Source organism: Pan troglodytes, chromosome 16 (assembly GCF_028858775.2).
Source record: "Pan troglodytes isolate AG18354 chromosome 16, NHGRI_mPanTro3-v2.0_pri, whole genome shotgun sequence".
Classification (NCBI taxonomy): domain Eukaryota; kingdom Metazoa; phylum Chordata; class Mammalia; order Primates; family Hominidae; genus Pan; species Pan troglodytes.
Window position 1 is genome coordinate 93,365,361 of NC_072414.2, and position 17,771 is coordinate 93,383,131.

At 53.8% G+C, this 17,771-nt stretch overlaps 1 protein-coding gene across 8 annotated transcripts in view; it reads right to left on the bottom strand.

Annotated features, from left to right (window-relative positions):
* Window positions 1-9,120, bottom strand: part of PCSK6 (proprotein convertase subtilisin/kexin type 6) — a 198,027-nt gene extending 188,907 nt beyond the window's left edge. For all 8 annotated transcript variants that reach the window (XM_054667239.1, XM_054667237.1, XM_054667238.1 and 5 more), the window contains exon 1: window positions 8,789-9,120. In XM_054667239.1, coding sequence (XP_054523214.1) covers window positions 8,789-9,082 — 294 coding nt within the window. In that variant the 5' untranslated portion in view covers window positions 9,083-9,120. The remainder of the gene's footprint in view (window positions 1-8,788) is intronic.
* Window positions 9,121-17,771: the final 8,651 nt, after the last annotated feature.

Here is a 17,771-nt window from a genome sequence, read left to right on the forward strand (position 1 = left end):
ATCCCCCTTCCTTGCAGGACTAGACAGGGGGCCTTGCGCCTGCTGCTGGGTCCTGGAGATGCTCAAAGGGCAGAGGCACAAGGACATCAGGAAAAACCACAGCTTGATGGGATGATGGGACCCGCAGGGTCTGAAGCATCCACAGTGAGCTCCAGGGCACCAGTGGGGCCTCCAGGGCACTAGTGGGGCCTTCAGGGGACACAGGGCTCTCAGATCAGTGTGGAGCTGACCTGGCCAAGAGGCAAACTACAGCATCACAAAGAGGGTGTCCTCATGTACAAGTACGTACGTGGCAGGGCCTATCGAGTGACTCCAAAAAGCAAACGATTGGGATGAGAAAGCGATGGTGGAGGCGGTTCAATAAATGACACTTAAATAAAGCGCAGGTGCCTGGCCTTGGTCCCTCACAAAGACTCATAACCAAGAGTCTCTTGAGACTCTCGCAAGGCAGGGGCCACATCTTCTTATCTCTAAGTGCCCAGGCCAGTGAGAGCACACAGCAATACTCGCTGAATAAATGAACGCACGTCTGCCGGCCACCATAGAGGTGGCAGAATCGGAACTAACCTTAGAGAGCAGCCAGAGGCCTAACTTTGGGCTGACTCACCCAGGAAGCCCAGAGCCCAGTGTCAGAAACAGGCAAGCCAGCAGGCAACGTCCAGGTGGCAGGGGGCCTGGGGGCCCAGACGAAGGGTACATCCGGTGGGCTGGGGAAATCGGGGTGAGTTGGCTGATGGAACTGACAGTGCAGCAGAACTTGGAAGGCTGATGGGCGAACCTGGTGACGGGTGGGAAGGCTGAGGGGCGAACCTGGTGACAGGTAAAGCCGTTCTGGGCAGGAAGAACAACAGAAGCAAAGCCTGAAAGGAAGCAAAAGCATGAAGACAGGGGTTCGGCAGAGCTGCAGCTACAGCCAGGGCTCAAGGCGGTGGGGTGGGGCAGGAGGAGGCCCTGAGGCAGGTAGAGGCCACAGAGGCCACAGCCTGTGCTGGGCGGTGGCAGGGGCAACGCAGGGAGCCTGAGAGCCATTCAGGAGACAATGAGACAGGCTTGGGGGAGCACGGGAGCAGGAGGAGGCGATGGTGGCCTCTAGGCCCCCAGCTCCGCCACTAAGGTAGACAGGGGTCTCTTCCTGTAGACAGGGACCCACACGAGGAGGGGGTTTCAGCAAAAGATGATTAGTCCAGCTGATAAATGTGCAGCTTGAGTGACTGAAATGTGAGTGACTCAAATGTGTAGTTTGAGTGGCTTCCTAGAAGGACTGGAGGGCTTTTCTTTTTCCCTCCAATAGAGAGAGGCGTGAGTGGTTCCAATGCTGATGAGCAGGAGCCAGTACAGATTCCCCGAGACAGAGCCATGCTGGTGTGCAGCCCTTTGAGTCTGTGTGCGTTCACGCACACGCATGTGCACGCACCCGGTGGACAGAGGGAGAAACGGCAGCTGGTGGGGTCTCAGGAGGTTGCTATGCCTCTCGCCTGTTCATTCTGGCAGAGCTGAAAGGCTTTCTGTCTGATGATTTACCTTTGTCTGGGAAGCAGGTACGAAGTGACAGCAGTAGAAGGTGAGTCAGAGGGTGTGGGGTCCGGCCCTGGCCTGTCAGTCACTGGTTTGTCAGAAGGTACCGGGTTCTAAGGCCGCATCACCATTAAACAGGCCTGGTGACACCTCCCTGCAGGGCTGGTGAGGGCCTTCGGAGCAACAGTCAGGAGAAACATCAGCTGGTGGGAGCAAGGCCAGGGCTTCTGGTCGGTGGCAAGGCCAAGACCCAGTCCCAGGAGCCAGGAGGAGGCCAGCCACCCAGGGCAAGTACAACCTGGAAGCCCTCCCAGGGTGGGGTGAAAGGAGGAGGAGAGGTGTCGGCAGCCTGGCTGAGCTGCAGAAGATCAGAGGAACTACTTTCTAGATGCCACAATCTGTGTAGAAGCTCAGAGATCCAAAAAAGCTCAGGACGTTCCCCAGCCGGCATGCAGTTGGCGGACACTGGAGAACAGGGTCTGGACAGCCCTGAGTGTCCCTGTCGCCACCCAAAGCTCAAAGCCGGCAGGAGTATCAGGCGGTGTCCCAGCCTCCCCCAGCCCATCGACAGCTCCGCGTTTCTCATTTGCTTCCCTGGTTTCCGCCCAGAGAAACTCAAGCCTTTCTAATGGTCCAGTCAGCTGAGCCACCTGCTCAGTCCTGATTCTGAGTCTCCCCTGCACCTGCTCAGTCCTGATTCTGAGTCTGCCCCTGCACCTGCTCAGTCCTGATTCTGAGTCTGCCCTGGATGCTGCCTTCTGGAGCTTTTCTGGCTCCAGAGATGGCAGCTGGCTCGGCTTTGATCACCACTCCCTGCACCAGCTCCAATGACTCAGGAGGGCAGTCTGGTCAATTAAACTCCTGCCCACTTAAAGGCATCACCATCCGGGTGAAGACATCAGATAGGAGGGTTAAGACAATGAGCTTCACAACCCTCATCTTGCCTCTGTCCCTCAGTTCACACCCAGAACCTCTCGCAGGCCAGCCGCGCACAGCCAGTCCAGCTTGGCTCAGAGCATAAAACCAAGACAGCCTTAGACCGAAAACCAATCCCAGAGAACTAGGTCACAGGTGACTGCTCTTCCAGGTCTCCCCTTGTCCCTACCAAACCCCTGACGCTGTGGCTGGAACAAGTTCTGGCCCATCATTTTAACACCTGGTTAAGGCTTCGGCTTGTTTTTCATTGCAAGAACAAGTTGTCTGCAGCATGACAATTTTCCTCTGCTGACAAATGAATCGTGCAGGCTCACCTGAAATTCTGGGCCAGGTATGTCCTGCTCAGTAGCTATTTTAAGTAAAACTATTTAAGGCAAGTTCAAGATCATTTAAGGCTCTTAGATCTTTTAGGGCCCTGGCAGCCAGCCTGCCTTTTTATGTTCAGACTCAGAAGCAACAAATTAGCTCAATACCCCAGGCAAAGCAAAAACCCAAGGGAAAGCATGGCATCCAAGAACCACCCTTAAGATAAACATCATTTCCAAGAGCAGCAGACGCTGAGCTGTTGTGATTTGGTATGTGGAGAATACCTTGCTGCCATCCTCTCCGCACAAGCAACTTGTCTTTTCTGAGTCACAATGTCAAAGGTGACAATGCACACAGGTTAGAGTGAGGGTGACTGGAAGGAGAAAGAAGCAGGGGAGAAGGGAAGGGTTCCTGGGCTCCGTGTCCAGCTCTGTCCAAACGGCCATGCGACCTGCAGCCAGACATTGTTTCTCTGTCACCATTTCCTTGACAAGTGGATCGGCCCAGTCTGGACATCTACAGTAGGGACTTCTTAACCTGGGCCTGCAGGCACCTGCCTCCAGCGGTGGGCTTCAGATGGTCCAGAAGCACCATGCGGTAGGTGTACCATGTGCATCTCCCTTTTCTTTTTTCTCTCTTCAATGTTTTATGTGTATCTGTGTATATGTCTATGTATATAGGTATATGCGTCAATATATGTGTGTTTATATATTATGGGTGTGTATATATACACACTTGTACACATCACCATATGTAATATACCCTGATACAAAGAAAAAAAGTACAAAATGTCTAGGCACAATTTTGTATATAATCCATGTATGTTTATACATACACACACCCACACACATAAGCGTGTGTTGTAAAGCAGTACACTGCAGATAAAGTTTGAAGTTCCTCTCCCCTCCCTCCCTTCTTGGAGGCCATTGCTAACTAGAATTTGATGCAGATCCTTACAGCCCACACTTTTATACTTTTACTACATCTATAAGCATCCATAATTAATACAGTATTGCTTTGTGGTTTGTTTTTGCTTGTTTTTGTTTTTGTTTTGAGACAGAGTTTCACTCTACTCGTCGGCCAGACTGGAGTGCAGTCCTGTCATCTCAGCTCACAGCAACCTCCACCTCCCAGGTTCAAGCCATTCTCCTGCCTCAGCCTCCTGAGTAGCTGGCATTACAGGCGTGTACCACCACGCCCAGCTAATTTTCATATTTTTTTAGTAGAGACAGGGTTTCACCATGTTGGCCAGGCTGGTCTCGAACTCCTGATCTCAGATGATCCACCCGCCTCTGCCTCCCAAAGTGCTGGGATTACAGGCGTGAGCCACCACGCCCGGCCTGCTTTGTGTGTTTCTTAACGTTTACATGAATATGATCACGTTGGACACCTACAATTTGCCTTTTTTCTCTCTCAACACTATTTGAGAGATGTATCTGTGTAGATATAGATCTGGTTTATTCATTTCTAACCACTGTAGAGTCTTGCATGGTGTGACTATTTTGATTTAGTTCTCTATTCTACTTCAAGGAAGGTGGGTTTTCCTTCATTTAAAAAAACGCCTGCATGGACATTCTTACACAAGTCTCTTTGTGCACATGTGGGAGAGTTCTTCCAGGATATGTCTGGCTGTGGACTAGCAAGTCCAGCCTCACCGTGTGTCGCCAAATTGCTCTCCAAACGATACCAATCGCCACCAGCAGCATCTGAAAGTTCCCACTGCTCTATATCCTTGCCAGCACGGATGCTAACACTCTTCCGTGTCGGGAAATCCGATAGGTGTGAAATGGTATCTCATCGTTGTCCAAATTGCAGTGCTCCAATAACCCCCAGCGAGCTTGAGTGAAGCTGGGCATCATTTCTTATGTTTACTGGTCATTTGGATTTCTCTTCGTTGACTTCTCTATTCATAAACTTCCCCATTTTTCTACCTGGCGTGTATCTTTTTTTCTCAGTGATTTATAGTTTTCAAAATAATCTGTGTACTAATTTATTTGTTATATATTGTAAATACTTTCCCAGTCTATTTCTTGCTTTTTAACTCTGTTAGGATGCCTTTGTTTACATCGAATTTTTATCTTAATGTATCAGTCTCTTCATTTTGAAATTTATTTTCATAACTTGTGTAGGGACTCCTTTCCCGGTGTGACAAAGGTATTCCACTGCAGCTCTTTCTAAAGTTTTATATACAGTCTTTAATCCCATCTGGAATGTACTGTTGTGTAATGTGAGGATCTAATTGTTTTTCCATGGGGAGAGCCTGTTCTCCCAGCACCATTTAGTAAATAGCCCATCCTTCTCCATCTATTTGTAACTCTTCAGCTCACACGTACAAGTTCCCACACACGCTTGGGTTTGAGTTGACTCTACTGCTGGACTGTCGTTACCACAGCTCCCCTCCTCCTCTTCTTTCCCAGAGTTGTCTGAGGTATTCCTGGACCTTACTCTTCCATATGAATTTTATAATTCATTTGTGTGATTTCATATTCCACATTAAATCTTGTCACGGCTTAAACTAGATTACACTGAATTTGCAGATTAAATTGGGGCAACTATGAGAGCCAGCCCTCCCATGCATGAACACAACGCATCTCTCCATTTATTTAAACTTTTTTTTTTTTTTTTTTTTTTTTTTGAGACGGAGTTTCACTCTTGTCGCCCAGGCTGGAGTGCAATGGTGCAGTCTCGGTTCACTGCAACCGCCGCCTCCCAGGTTCAAGCTATTTTCCTGCCTCAACCTCCCAAGTAGCTGGGATTACCGGCATGTGTCACCAAGCCCAGCTAATTTTTGTATTTTTAGTAGAGACAGGGTTTCTCCATGTTGGTCTGGCTGGTCTCGAACTCCTGACCTCAGGTGATCCGCCTGCCTCAGCCTCCCAAAGTGCTGGGATTACAGGCATGAGCCACCATGCCCGGCCTAAACTTTCTTTTCTCAGTCCTTCTTCTAAATATTTTATGTTCCTCTATAAAAGTCTCACCTTTTTAAAAGACCTATTTCAAAGTATCTCACAGCTTTTATGCAAGAATGAAGAATGGTTTCTTTTGTCTTCTCAGATGTGCTGCCATGCAGGTGGCTGTTGCTGATCAACTCCCTTATTAGCTCCGGGGGTTAATCTCCAGGCTCTTTTGGATTATCCATGTAGTTATGTCATCTGCCGATAATGACATTGGACACTTCCACAATTTTATTCCCTTTGAAATCCTGTGGTGTTACCTGGAATGATGAGTAGAGGGACAAAGAGAGGCTATCTTGTCTTTTCCCTGGTGATGCATATTTTACAACAGAGAGGATCCACAGCTTTTATCAGATGCTGAAAGGGAGCCATGACTCAAGAAAGGTGAATAACCACCAGTCTAAATTACCTCTGGGCCATGTGAAATAAACTGAATCCAGTTATTAGTTGTATGGAAGAAAGTAAAACAAGCAAGAACCTTGAGCACAGCGACTATCTGGGAGAAAACCAGGGCTGTGATTCAGGCAAGTACAGAACATAACACTAATTGCCCATTAAGGGCTTGGAGAAAGAGTTTCACAAAGGAGATCTCAGAACAGAGAATACGGCAGAAGAAAATGAGCAGGGATGGAACTGTCAGAGGTGACATATGCGTACCATGTGAACACAAACAGCTTCCTTCCCTTACTTCACCCCCATTTACTCATTTGTAAGTCAAAGCTAATAATATCTACATCTTATTTATGAGTCACAAATTCTCCTGGCTGAAAAAAAGACAAATAAGGTTTTTAAAGAGTTCTTATTGAGTGGGTAGAGGCTCAAATGCTCCAGGCCTTTTCCACATTAGCAGTGCACTTAGAGGGGGGAAAGAAAAGCTCGTTTTGGAATAAAGAGTAATAGGCCCTCCGTGAGTAATCACACACAAGCCTCTGAGACAGCTCCTATCCCCAACCAGCTAATCTCTCTGTTAGTGAATGTCACCGCAGTGCCACTGCCAGCACCATGCCTGAGTGACCGGGCTGCGTGGCATTCATGCTGGCCGCACTAGACAGAGCTGGGGAGACCCCGATTAACTCCCCAGAATATCCTGGGTACGGAGTGTGCATCGGGGTGAATCTTCTCTCCCATCTGCAAAACCAGGAGAGCAGACTGCACTAAGAACTCAGTGAGTCTGACAGAGGTTGTCTCAAAGGGGCGGCATGGCCAAGGATTAGGCATTTTTATTCCCACAGATAGAAATTTCCGGGGAGAGTTACCTGTACCTCTCTGCCTCTCTCTTGCAGTGTGAGCTCACAGCTCAACTTCAGCTCCATTCTGCTCATTTAATTTTAGAATCCCAAAACCCAGGCACTTTGTAATTTATCGCGTAGTTTAAGAGTCACTTTTAGCTGAAGACAAATTGCTGGGCCACCTGGGCACAGCAGCGAAGTGTGGCAGGAGCCAGGGGCACTACGCAAACATGAGGAACACCTTCTTCAGCCTGGACAATCAGCCAGGGAGAGTCAGGAGCTACAGAGACAAACCAAGTCAGTGCTACCCAACGGCAAAATCTGAAATCACAGGATGTTTGGAGGGCCTTGAGTGGTTAAAAAAATAAATATCTCTATGGATATACATGTGTGTATATGTGTATATATGTAACATTTTATATATATATGCATATATTTAAAAGGTCTCCAAAGATGTGCTAGCATTCTTTCAGTAAACTCGAACCTGCCTTGTGAAGATTCCTTCATTCGAATGGTGGAATCCACCCCTCCAGCCACACACCTAATAGTACATCAACGTGGGGCTTGGGATGCAGAACTAATGTCATTTCTATCAGGGACGCCACGACACCTTGCTGGCTTCTGCCACGGATAACGATGAAACTAAATTTAACACTGCCTGGCACTAACGTTTAGAGTTATGAGTCGGTGCTTCCCTGTCACTTCACTTAATCCTCTGAGTGTGTAGTTTGTAGATTTGTTAACTGCACTGAGAGGTCCCCTGGTGTGACCTCAAAATAATGGCCTCTCCAGGAGGCATAAACATGGATCAACCCCAACTCACCGCCCCTCAGCCCGGTAGCTGGTTGAGAGAGGAAAAAGGGACCCACCGGGAGGCCCTTTGAGGGTAATGCCGCCTTCGTGCCCAGGGCGTGGCCTCCTTGCTCACTGACAGAAGAGGTGACAGCCAAGGGGTGCGGGGCTGGGAGGGCTCCTCGCTGGCCCCGTGGGGGCCGGTGAGGGTCAGGCCCCGGTCCAGGCTCTGTGGCAACGCAGCATTAGATCTTTCCGACAACCCAACAGTGTAGACATTGCCACTGACTGCCAAGGAGCTTGTCAGGGAAGCGACTTGCCAAAGGTCACACCGCTCCGCCATCAGAACCGCGGCAGAAGCCCACACACAAAGCGCCCTCCCTCCGCTCCTGGAGAGGTTTTAAACCCAGGACCCCCGGCCCTGCGCTGTCCCAAAGCCTCTCCGACGGTGGCCGGGCTCCAGGGTGCAGGCTCCCGGCCATCTACCCCCGGGAGCGGCGGACACCGAGGGAGCGCGAGTCCCCGAGACGCCGGGCCACGCTCGTGTCACCCAAGCAGCGGCCGGCCGCCTTGGCGCGCGCACAGGGTCCGGAGCTCGCGCCGCCCGTCGAGGGCAGAGGGGCGGCTCCCCCGCGGGGGGGAGCTGGGTGGGCGCCCAGGACCCAGCGGCGGACGGCGCGCGACGCCTGAGGCAGCCCAGACTCCCCCGGAGCCCGGCAGGTGTCCGCGCCGCCCCGGCTTCTGAGGCCACACTTCCGAGCGCGGGGCTGGGCGGCACTGCCAGGGGACTTGCGGTCGGCGCGCCGGACCTGCGTGGGGGCCCACGCGGGACCCCAGTCCCCCCCGCCCCCCCCGCCGAGTGTCCCGCGCGCGCCCTCCCGGGCGACCCCCGCCCCCCCCTCGCAGGGCGCCCCGGCCGCCCGCCGTCCCCAAGCGGTCCCGGAGCCTTCCCACGCGCGGCGCGGGGCCGGGCGGACAGGACTGCGGAGGCGCCCCCCTCGCGCGCGCCGGAGGCCGCCGGGAAAGTTTTCGGCGCGCGGGGCCGGCCGCACTCACCTGGCCCAAGTTGAGGTAGCCGTGCGCCGCCGCCACGCGGTCCGCCTCGGCCGGGCCGCCCAGCACTTGCACCGCCCAGTGGTTGGTGTAGACGGGGCGCGGCGGGGGCGCGGAGCAGGCGGCAGGCAGCGCCAGCAGCAGCAGCCAGCGCCAGGGACGCGGCGCGAGCGGCCGGAACCCGGGCCCGCCGGCGCCCCCCGCGCCCCCCGCGCCCCCCACGCCCCCCGCGCCCGCGGCGGTGTTGGTGGCGGCGGCGGCCCGGGGCCCGGGCGCAGGCGGCGCGCGCGGAGGCATAGCGGCGACAGGCTCGCGCGGCGCCCGAGCTGCGAGTGCGCCGGGGGGTGGAGTGCCGCCTTTTAAAGCCGCTCCGCGCCGGGGAAGCGCCGCCGCCGCCGCCACCGCCGCGGGCGGGAGCCAGGGAGGAGGAGGCGGCCGCGGCGCGTTCCCGCCCGCGCGGCCCCCGGCGGCGCCCCCGGGCCCGCGCTCCTGAGGCCGGGCTCCGGGGCCGAGAACCGTCCGGGAGGCCCGAAACGCCCCCCACCGGGGGAACTTCTGCGCCGACTTCTGGGGCTCTCGGGACGCGGTACCGCCCCAGAGGCGGCCTCGGCCCCGCGAGTTCTGCTGGGAGCGGGGAGGCCCCGGCGTCTCAGGTGAGTCCCCGGTTCCCTAGACCGGCCGCACTCCCGGAGGCCGCACTCACCTGGCGGGGGCCTCAGACGCCTGGCGGCCTCGCCCGCCTCCCTAGACGGAGGGCTCGCCCGTGTGCGGGGTCCCAGGGAGAAGAAGCTGCCGGGAAGACAGTGGATCGCCCCGGACCAAGCCTGGCTGAAGGGACACGTTGAACGGGGCAAAGGCATGTGGCGCATTAGCCGGGCTCACGAGCGTGTCCCCGAGAAACCACCGCACAGAGCCCATCGCGGAGGCCACAGCCCATGCTAGGAGGCAGGCTGTGCAGGTGAACCCCCAGGCCGTCCGCTTAGCATCGCTGTGATCTTGGGCAAATGACTGTGGTGGCTGAGGGCAGGCGCCCCACCTGCAAAATGGGGGGAACAGTGGTATCTACCCCGTCGGGCTGATTTGAGGATGAGGTCAGCTTTTGCTGTACAATAAGCTGTCCATAAACGTCCGTTTTTATGAGCCCAGGGCCTGCCGTGTGGTAGGTGTTCACTAGACGATGTACACTCTTGAAAGCACCCACTGAGCTGCGACCAGCAGTAGGAAAGTCAGCTGAATCATCCTCACCCCTGCTGCCTGGAGCAGCCTGGTATCCAGTGGATAATGATTTGAAGCACCCTGGAGATGTATGGAAATGTTCACACCATAACCAAGGAATTATGAAGGGTGAGGATCGCTGCTAGATCTCTTCCGTCATCCCTCCCAGGACCCATTGGTCCTACTGGCCCACTTCCAGAGAGCAAGCCATCAACCTGCTTAATATAGGAAGTAAAACAAAAAGGTGGAGAAGGCCTTGAGGTGGGAAGGAAGCTGCTTCTCTGATGGTCAGTTCCAGGAGCGGTCTCTTGTTGAGCGTGCAGGATTCACGTGGAGTCTGTGGCTTGGCAGCTGGAGGTGAGAGGCTGGGGCGAGAGGGGATGGGCTGAGGACAGGATCTGCATAGATGGTTTCCGAGGTCCTTTCCAGCCTCGCTCTCAGGAGCCCTTTGGTTTCGTAACCCACATGATTCATCATTTCTGCAGGTGTGAGTCACCCCTAATGGAGGTGGGAGAACAGGAGGCGTGGTGGGAGGCCCCATCCCAACAGGCCACATCCATGTTCACAAGGGCTCCTGCCAAGGGCCCATCTTGGAACCTGGAGATCAACGTCCCACACGGCCTTCGCTTTGCTACACTAGACGTAACTTCACCTCCCTGCGTTCCCCTGGCAAGTGGGGTCAGCTGCTTGGGCCGTCACTCCAGGCCTGCCCACGCTGCAGAAGACAGCCACCGTGTGTCCCTCCTACAGATGGACTGGATGCTCACCAGCCCCTGCCAGTGGAGAGACATGAGGCCCTCATGCAAACTGGCAGCCCTAGAGGAGAACCAGCCATACCTGTTGGACAGAAACAGTACCCAGAACTCTCAGTCTGCCTCTGCCTGACATGGCCCTGGCTGCCTAGCCAACTGGCTTGCAGAAGAGGGACATTGGCCTGAGTCAAGGGGACGGGGTTGGAGGCATTGCATTGTCACCTAGCAGCAGTATGTCTGGGCAACATGTGTCACCTCTCTTCCCCTTCCCCTGCTGGCCGGATGTCCCTCAGATTCATCCTGGATCTGGTGCCGTTCTTCAAATATGTGGCCTGCTTCAAGATAATGTAACTGCACATCAGCTAAATGATTATAAAGCAGCTGGTGCCTCCCAAGACGGAGCCCCCGCAACGGCAGTGATTTTGACAGGCAGAGATAAGGGTGTTTGCATAATAATGTGGTAGATTAAGGGATTCAGCCTGCTGTACTGAGGGGAGACTAAAATGCATCTGAATTTTTATTTGGAGAGATCTGAATGTATTTTACCAACAAGTCTGGTCCTTTTGGGCTGAACTTTCCATTTGTCATGGAAGTGCCCGGCAATATCTTGACTCCGATGTTGTAGGAAGACCAGCTTCCCAAAATGAACATCCTGAATCGAATCGCCTCCTGTGGGTTTCCTATTGATTCACACGGTGACGGGATTAGCTCAGTCACAGGAGTACCAGCCCTTTTCATTGTGATAGGATCTGTAATAAAACTTGGCTAGTCATCCTGCAGGGAGGGGATTTATTACTCAGGCTCTGGCTCTCCACATGGCCCCCGAGGTCCACACAGCTCTGTGGGGAGGGAGGGGGTGCTGCTTTCCTAGATTGAGGTCTTCGAGCCTCAGGAGGGACAGGACATGGACCAGAAAGGTGATTGGAGCCTGGTCATATTTTGGAAGTTTTGTGATATTTATACTGACATCTTCAAAAATCAGAAAAGAGGAGAAGACATTGAATGATGTGTTCTCATGCCCACCACTGATCCCTTTACAGCAAGCACGGGGTTATCCGGCCAGGGTCCGGGAATGCCCACGCAGCCAAGACCACAGGACAGCAAGAGCCTTTGCACAGCCTTCTAGGATGTGATAAGACAGACTTTGATGCAGAAATTGCCTCTGTGTAGGGAATAGACACTTTATTGAACAATTACATTTTTGGCAATATGCTAGGTTCAGCAGGCCAGACTAGCATCCCTTGAAAAACAGCTGATGGACACCACCTTCAGGATACCGGAGATGAGCGTGGACTCAAAGCCCAGCTTTGTCATTTACTCGTGTGCAGCCTCAGTAAAGTTGCTTCAGTTTGCCCTACTGAAAATAATAGTAACGCTGCTGTCCCCATACAGAGGGGCTATGAGGATGACAGGAGCTGATGTGAGCAGAGCCTGGCACCCAGAGCCTGGCGTGAAGTCAGCACTCCATAAATAGTGGCAACAGTGAGCACTGCTGACCAGGCGATCTCCAGTGGGATAGAGTAGTTAGGGCTGAATACGCTGACCTTCTCTGGATAAGGGCTCACTGTCCTCATCTATGCCTGGGTGCACATTTTCTCACATCCTAACATCCCCAAATCAAGAAACATCTCACAGTTGGTGTTTTGCAATCACCACTGGCCTGGACTGAAATTGAGTTCTTCCAGAGAGGGTTTGTTTTTGCTTCTGCCAGTGATCTGGGGACACAGCTCCTGAAACTCCTTGGGGACCTGCTGAATGGTGTGACCCCAGAGTGAGAACCAGCTTATGGTTCTAATGATCAGTGCAGGGCATCTCCCTATTTCTCCCTCCCCTCGCCAGGGCCAAGATAGAAACCTGACGATTCCTTGCTGTTCCTCTCCATGGTGGGTTTATTTCTCATTTTCTCCTGTACTGACAGTAGAGTCTTTATTTTCCCTCCCCTCCCCTCCCCCCTCCCCTTCCCTCCCCCCTCCCCTTCCCTCCCCCCTCCCCCTCCCCTTCCCTCCCCCTCCCCTCCCCCTCCCCCTCCCCTTCCCTCCCCCTCCCCTTCCCTCCCCCTCCCCTCCCCTTCCCTCCCCTTCCCTCCCCCTCCCCTCCCCCTCCCCTCCCCTCCCCCTCCCCTTCCCTCCCCCTCCCCTCCCCTTCCCTCCCCTCTCCCTCCCCTCCCCTTCCCTCCCCCTCTCCCTCCCCTCCCCTTCCCTCCCCTCCCCCCTCCCTCCCCTCCCCTCCCCCTCTCCCTCCCCTCCCCTCTCCCTCCCCTCCCCTCCCCTCCCCTCCCCCTCTCCCTCCCCCTCTCCCTCCCCCTCCCCTCCCCTTCCCTCCCCCTTCCCCTCCCCTCCCCCTCCCCTCCCCTTCCCTCCCCCTTCCCCTCCCCTCCCCTCTCTCTCCCCTCCTCTCCTCCTCCTCCTTCTCTCTCTTCCTTCCTTCCTTTCTTTCTCTCTCTTTCTTTCTTTCTCTTTCTCCTTTCCCTTCCCTTCCCTTCCCTTCTTTTCTCTTTCTTTTTCTTTTTCTTCTTCTTTCCTGAGATGGAGTTTCACTCTTGTCACCCAGGCTGGAGTGCAATGGTGCAATCTCGGCTCACTGCAACCTCTGGCGTCCAGGTTCAAGTGATTCTCTTGTCTCAACCTCCCGAGTAGCTGGGATTACAGGTGCAAGCCACCATGCCTGGATAATTTTTGTATTTTTAGTAGAGATGGGGTTTCACCATGATGGCCAGGCTGGTCTCGAACTCCTGACCTCAGGTGATCCACCTGCCTCAGCCTCCCAAAGTGCTGAGATTACAGGCGTGAGCCACCAGGCCCAGCCAACAGTAGAGCCTTTCATTGTTCCATCTTTAGAGAGGCATCTCCTGTGAGCCTTTCATTGTTCCATCTTTAGAGAGGCATCTCCTGTGAGACTTTCCATCTTGGATGTTTTTTTTTTTCTTAGTAATATGTTAAATAATGACACATCTTCCAATTGAGGGTGTATCTTAGATTTGATGACATATGATATTAATGCCTTCAAGACATATTGCAGTAAAGAAACTTGTTGAATTCTTCCAAATATATTTGCTGTGTCTGTGTATGTGTGAGTGTGGCATCTATTGATATCCTACAGAAAAGGTACAGAGAGTACAGCATTTTTTCATGAAAATCTGTTGTGAATCCTCAGCAAGGTAAAGGCTTTTTCAAAGTAATTGCCTGGCTCAGTTGAATTTTCAAATACATTTCTATCGGGAGAACCCTCGGATACTTTGGGCCAGACAGCACTCAGATGGGATGTACTGATGGGATGTACAGTCATTCCTTAGACCTGACAGTGCTTCTTGAGCCCAAATAAACACCCAAGGTCCCCAGGAACAGGAGATGTGATGCAGGTCGCACACAGTCAGTGGGCCTGAGACATGGAGAATCCGGGGCAGACTACACCTCTGCCTCCCACCAGCCCCTCCCACCGTCCCCAACAAACCTTTACCCAAGCCCAGGTTTCTACAAACCAGGGGTTTCCCCAGCCAGGTCCTCTTCTCTCCCTTTCACGCTTTTCTTTTCTCTCCTTTTTACTCACTCCAAATCCCACTCACAGCTGCTGCCCATAGCAGTGGTGGGTCAGGGGCCTTTGCTCCCCTGCAGCTCCAGGCTCTGCGTCCTTCTGGGCTCTGCCTTCTGCTCGGTGTACACAGTTTTTCAGCGGTCTCTTCAGTATCTGCTCATTCATACTGAGCTCTACTCCCTGCTGGGGTAGGGGGACATGTGACTATCTGGGGTGGGGAGGGCATGGAGCAGCTCCCACTCTACTCTCCTCTCTGCTTAAACTCTCTTTATATCTAGATCCTAGTTTTCTTAAGAAAGAGCCCTTGAAAACTGCTTCTCCTGTGAAACAATTACCGTGGGTCTAGCAGTTATGTATCCCAGTGTTCCTTTCCTAAACTCCCATGTGGAAATTTAGTGTCAAACAGGGAATTTAGGGACAAAAAAGCTGAAACTCCCTGAGAAGCTCTTCCTGACTAAGAATGAGAGCTTGGCAATTTATCTCGTTTCCCTTTTCACCTCAGCATCCAGGAGGCTCAGAGCCACATGTGATAGAAAAATCGTAGTTCTTTATTTCTTCTTTGCTGCAATAGGTAAGATGCCTTTGGTTACAAAATATGAGAGTGCCCAACTGAAATGAGTGCAGACAATAAGGACAATTCATTATTTTGCAAACAAGAAACTGGTAGTAGGTGGACCCAGGCTTGCTAATTCAGCAGCTCAGCGATGCTGGGACTCAAGGTAGCTTTTCTATACTTTACCTGCCTTTCTCCTGTTCTTCTATGACTGCCACAGATGGGAGGATCGATCATATCCTCTCCAGACAGCCTCCAGGGAGGAAGCGCAGGAGCGACTTTCCGTCTCTTGAATGTCTTCATCTCCCTGGGGAGGAGGCACCTAAACCTCCAGTCCACTTCCTCTCAGGCCCCACCTACCAGATCTGGGTCACAGGCCCACCCTCTGCTGCCAGGTGATCGTAGACAAGGTGAGCAGGGCGGCTCAGGTTGCTTTCGATCAGTCTTAGCTCTTCTCCTGGGGAACGCTCCCTGAGCACATTGCTGCCCCAGATTGAGCAAAACCAGGATGCTGTTAGCGAGGGGCGGCACTGTGGAGGCTGCTGGGCGAGTTCCTTGGGGGTCTACCTCTTGCTCTCTGTTTCTGTTGGATCACCTTCATATAGATTTTCTCAGGCACACAGCAGACTCCAAGCAAATATTTATCGAAAAGTGGAAAGGAAGAGAGGTAGGGAAGGAGGGAAAGGGGGGGAAGGGAAGGGAGGAGGGGAAGAACAAGAGGGAAGGGGAAGGAAGGCTCAAGTATTATTTAGAATTAATGTGTTCCATAAATTAAATACAACACAAATCAGCCTAAGCAGCGGTGACTCTGACTTTCGCCACCTTCCCTGTCCCCACGCCCAGCAGCGCAAGGATGGCGTTGCACTGTCCACAAGCCCAGCAGCGGGGTGTGCCTTTTTCCTGTGTGAAGACACCCCTTGGCTCCAGGGTGGGTTTTGGGTTTGTGGCCTAAGTGTTCTTCCCGAGTGAGAGTGAATTGGGAGCTGGGGCTCCCTCCCTAGTCCCGGCAAAGAGAGCAGAGCAGAAGACGGGATGGGAGTGGGGTCCTCGCAGTGAGAAGCAGAGGAGAAGAGCTGGCAGGTTATCCCTTTCTACAAAAGTCTGGTTTTGAGAAGCTGAGTGTAGAAATACATCATGGGAAAATGGGCATTGCGGGGGACCTGCTGGGCTGTGGTGTACACAAAGTGGCCGGGCTGGGTGGGGCTGAGGAATTGCAAGTTCCTGTAGTCCTCGCCCTTTAGCTGCTCTCTTTCCTCAAGAGCACAGAAGGCACAAACACCATTGCTTCTGCATCCCCCTGCCCTGTCCCTCTCCAAAGCTGCCCCTCCCTTGGTGCCCTGGTCCCCAGGGAATCCTGCCCTCTGCAGGGTCGTGCTCTGGCAGTTCCCCAAACTCCTAACCCTCTAGTCTTTTCCTGTCCCCAGATCCTTCCCCTTAGTTGCACGTGTGCCAGAGCTCCCCCACCCGGCTCTGAGAAGGCTTCTTAGGCCTTCCTGCCCCTGCCGCCCCTTCACGTCACCTCTGACCTCCTGCCTTCACTTCCCCGGGGTTCCAGGAAAGGTCACATGACGCCGCTCTTCACTCATGGGCCTCTCCGTGCCGTCCTCTCCCTCTCCCTCCACTCAGCTGGATGCAGGTGGAGAAGAAACACAGCCACCCCGGCTGCTGTCGCCTGGCAGCCATCATTACACACCTCTGGCAGTCTCTCCAAACGCCCACCCCTCCTGTCCAACTGGCGTCCTCCGTCCTCACCCTCAGCTGACAGCCTTGCTTCCTTCTTACCTCCTTTCTCGGAAGAGATCTTCCTTCTCCACCCGCACCTGCGCCGGGATCTGCCTCACAGCACTGCCGCAGGTGGTGGGGCCCACTGAGGACCTCCCCTCCCTCACCTGCTGGATCCCAACTACCCCAGCTCCCCAGAGCCGCTGCTTCACAGTATCATCCTTTCTCCTGCTGAGTTACCTCCATGCACGTACAAGCATGTGGTTGTACCATGTATCTTTAAAAACCCACAGGACTCTCGCCAGCTACTCTCCCATTCTTCCCTTTTTAGCAACACAAAACTCCTCAAGCAAGTCTCGCCACCCACTGTTTCAGTCTCTCCTGCACTCAAGCCCACCCACGCTCTCATCACCATCCCCGGCAGCCTGTCCGCTGCTAACTCCAGGGGGCCGTTCTCTGACCTCCTGTTGGAGGCCTTCCTGCACCTTTGACACGGCTGACACCCCTTGTCCTTGAAGCACATTCCGCTTGTGGCTGCCAAGCGGCCCCTGCTATCCTAGTTCTCCTCTCACCTGTGTGGCCGCCTCTCCTCAGTCTCCATCGCTGGTTCATTCTTAGCGTCGGGGTGCCCCGAGCCCCGACTCTTGGGTGGCTTCTTTTTTGTACCCACCCTCACTCCACGACGCTCTCAGTCATTCTCTAACTTTAGGTGCACATTACGTGTGGGTGACTCTCGGAGCCCGTCGCTGGCTTGGACTCCTAAACTCCAGGCGGCTGGCAGCTTCTCTCCTTGGATGTCTAAAGCACTTTACAAGCTGAGCTCCTGGTCCTCCCCGTCCCCACCACAAAACGCCCCCGCCGCCCTGCCCTGTCCCCAGCTTTCTCCATTACGGCAAATGCCAACTCCACATTTCCACTGCTCAGGCTAAAGCCTGAGGTCATGGTTAACCCCTCCCTTCACCCCAGCACACCCGTGTCTAGACTGTCAGTGAGTCTGGTTGTTTCTACTTTGAAATCCATTCAGAGTCCGGCCACTTCTCACCATGCCCCCTGCTACGTCCCTGGGCCAAGCCACCCCCACCTGTCACCTGGTGAAACTCAACAGCCTTCTAAATGCCTTCCCTGTTCCGGCCATGCCTCTTGCCATCAATCCCCATCAATCCTCAACACAGAGGATGTGTGAAAATAGAAGTCAGATCAGGCCGTTCCTCAG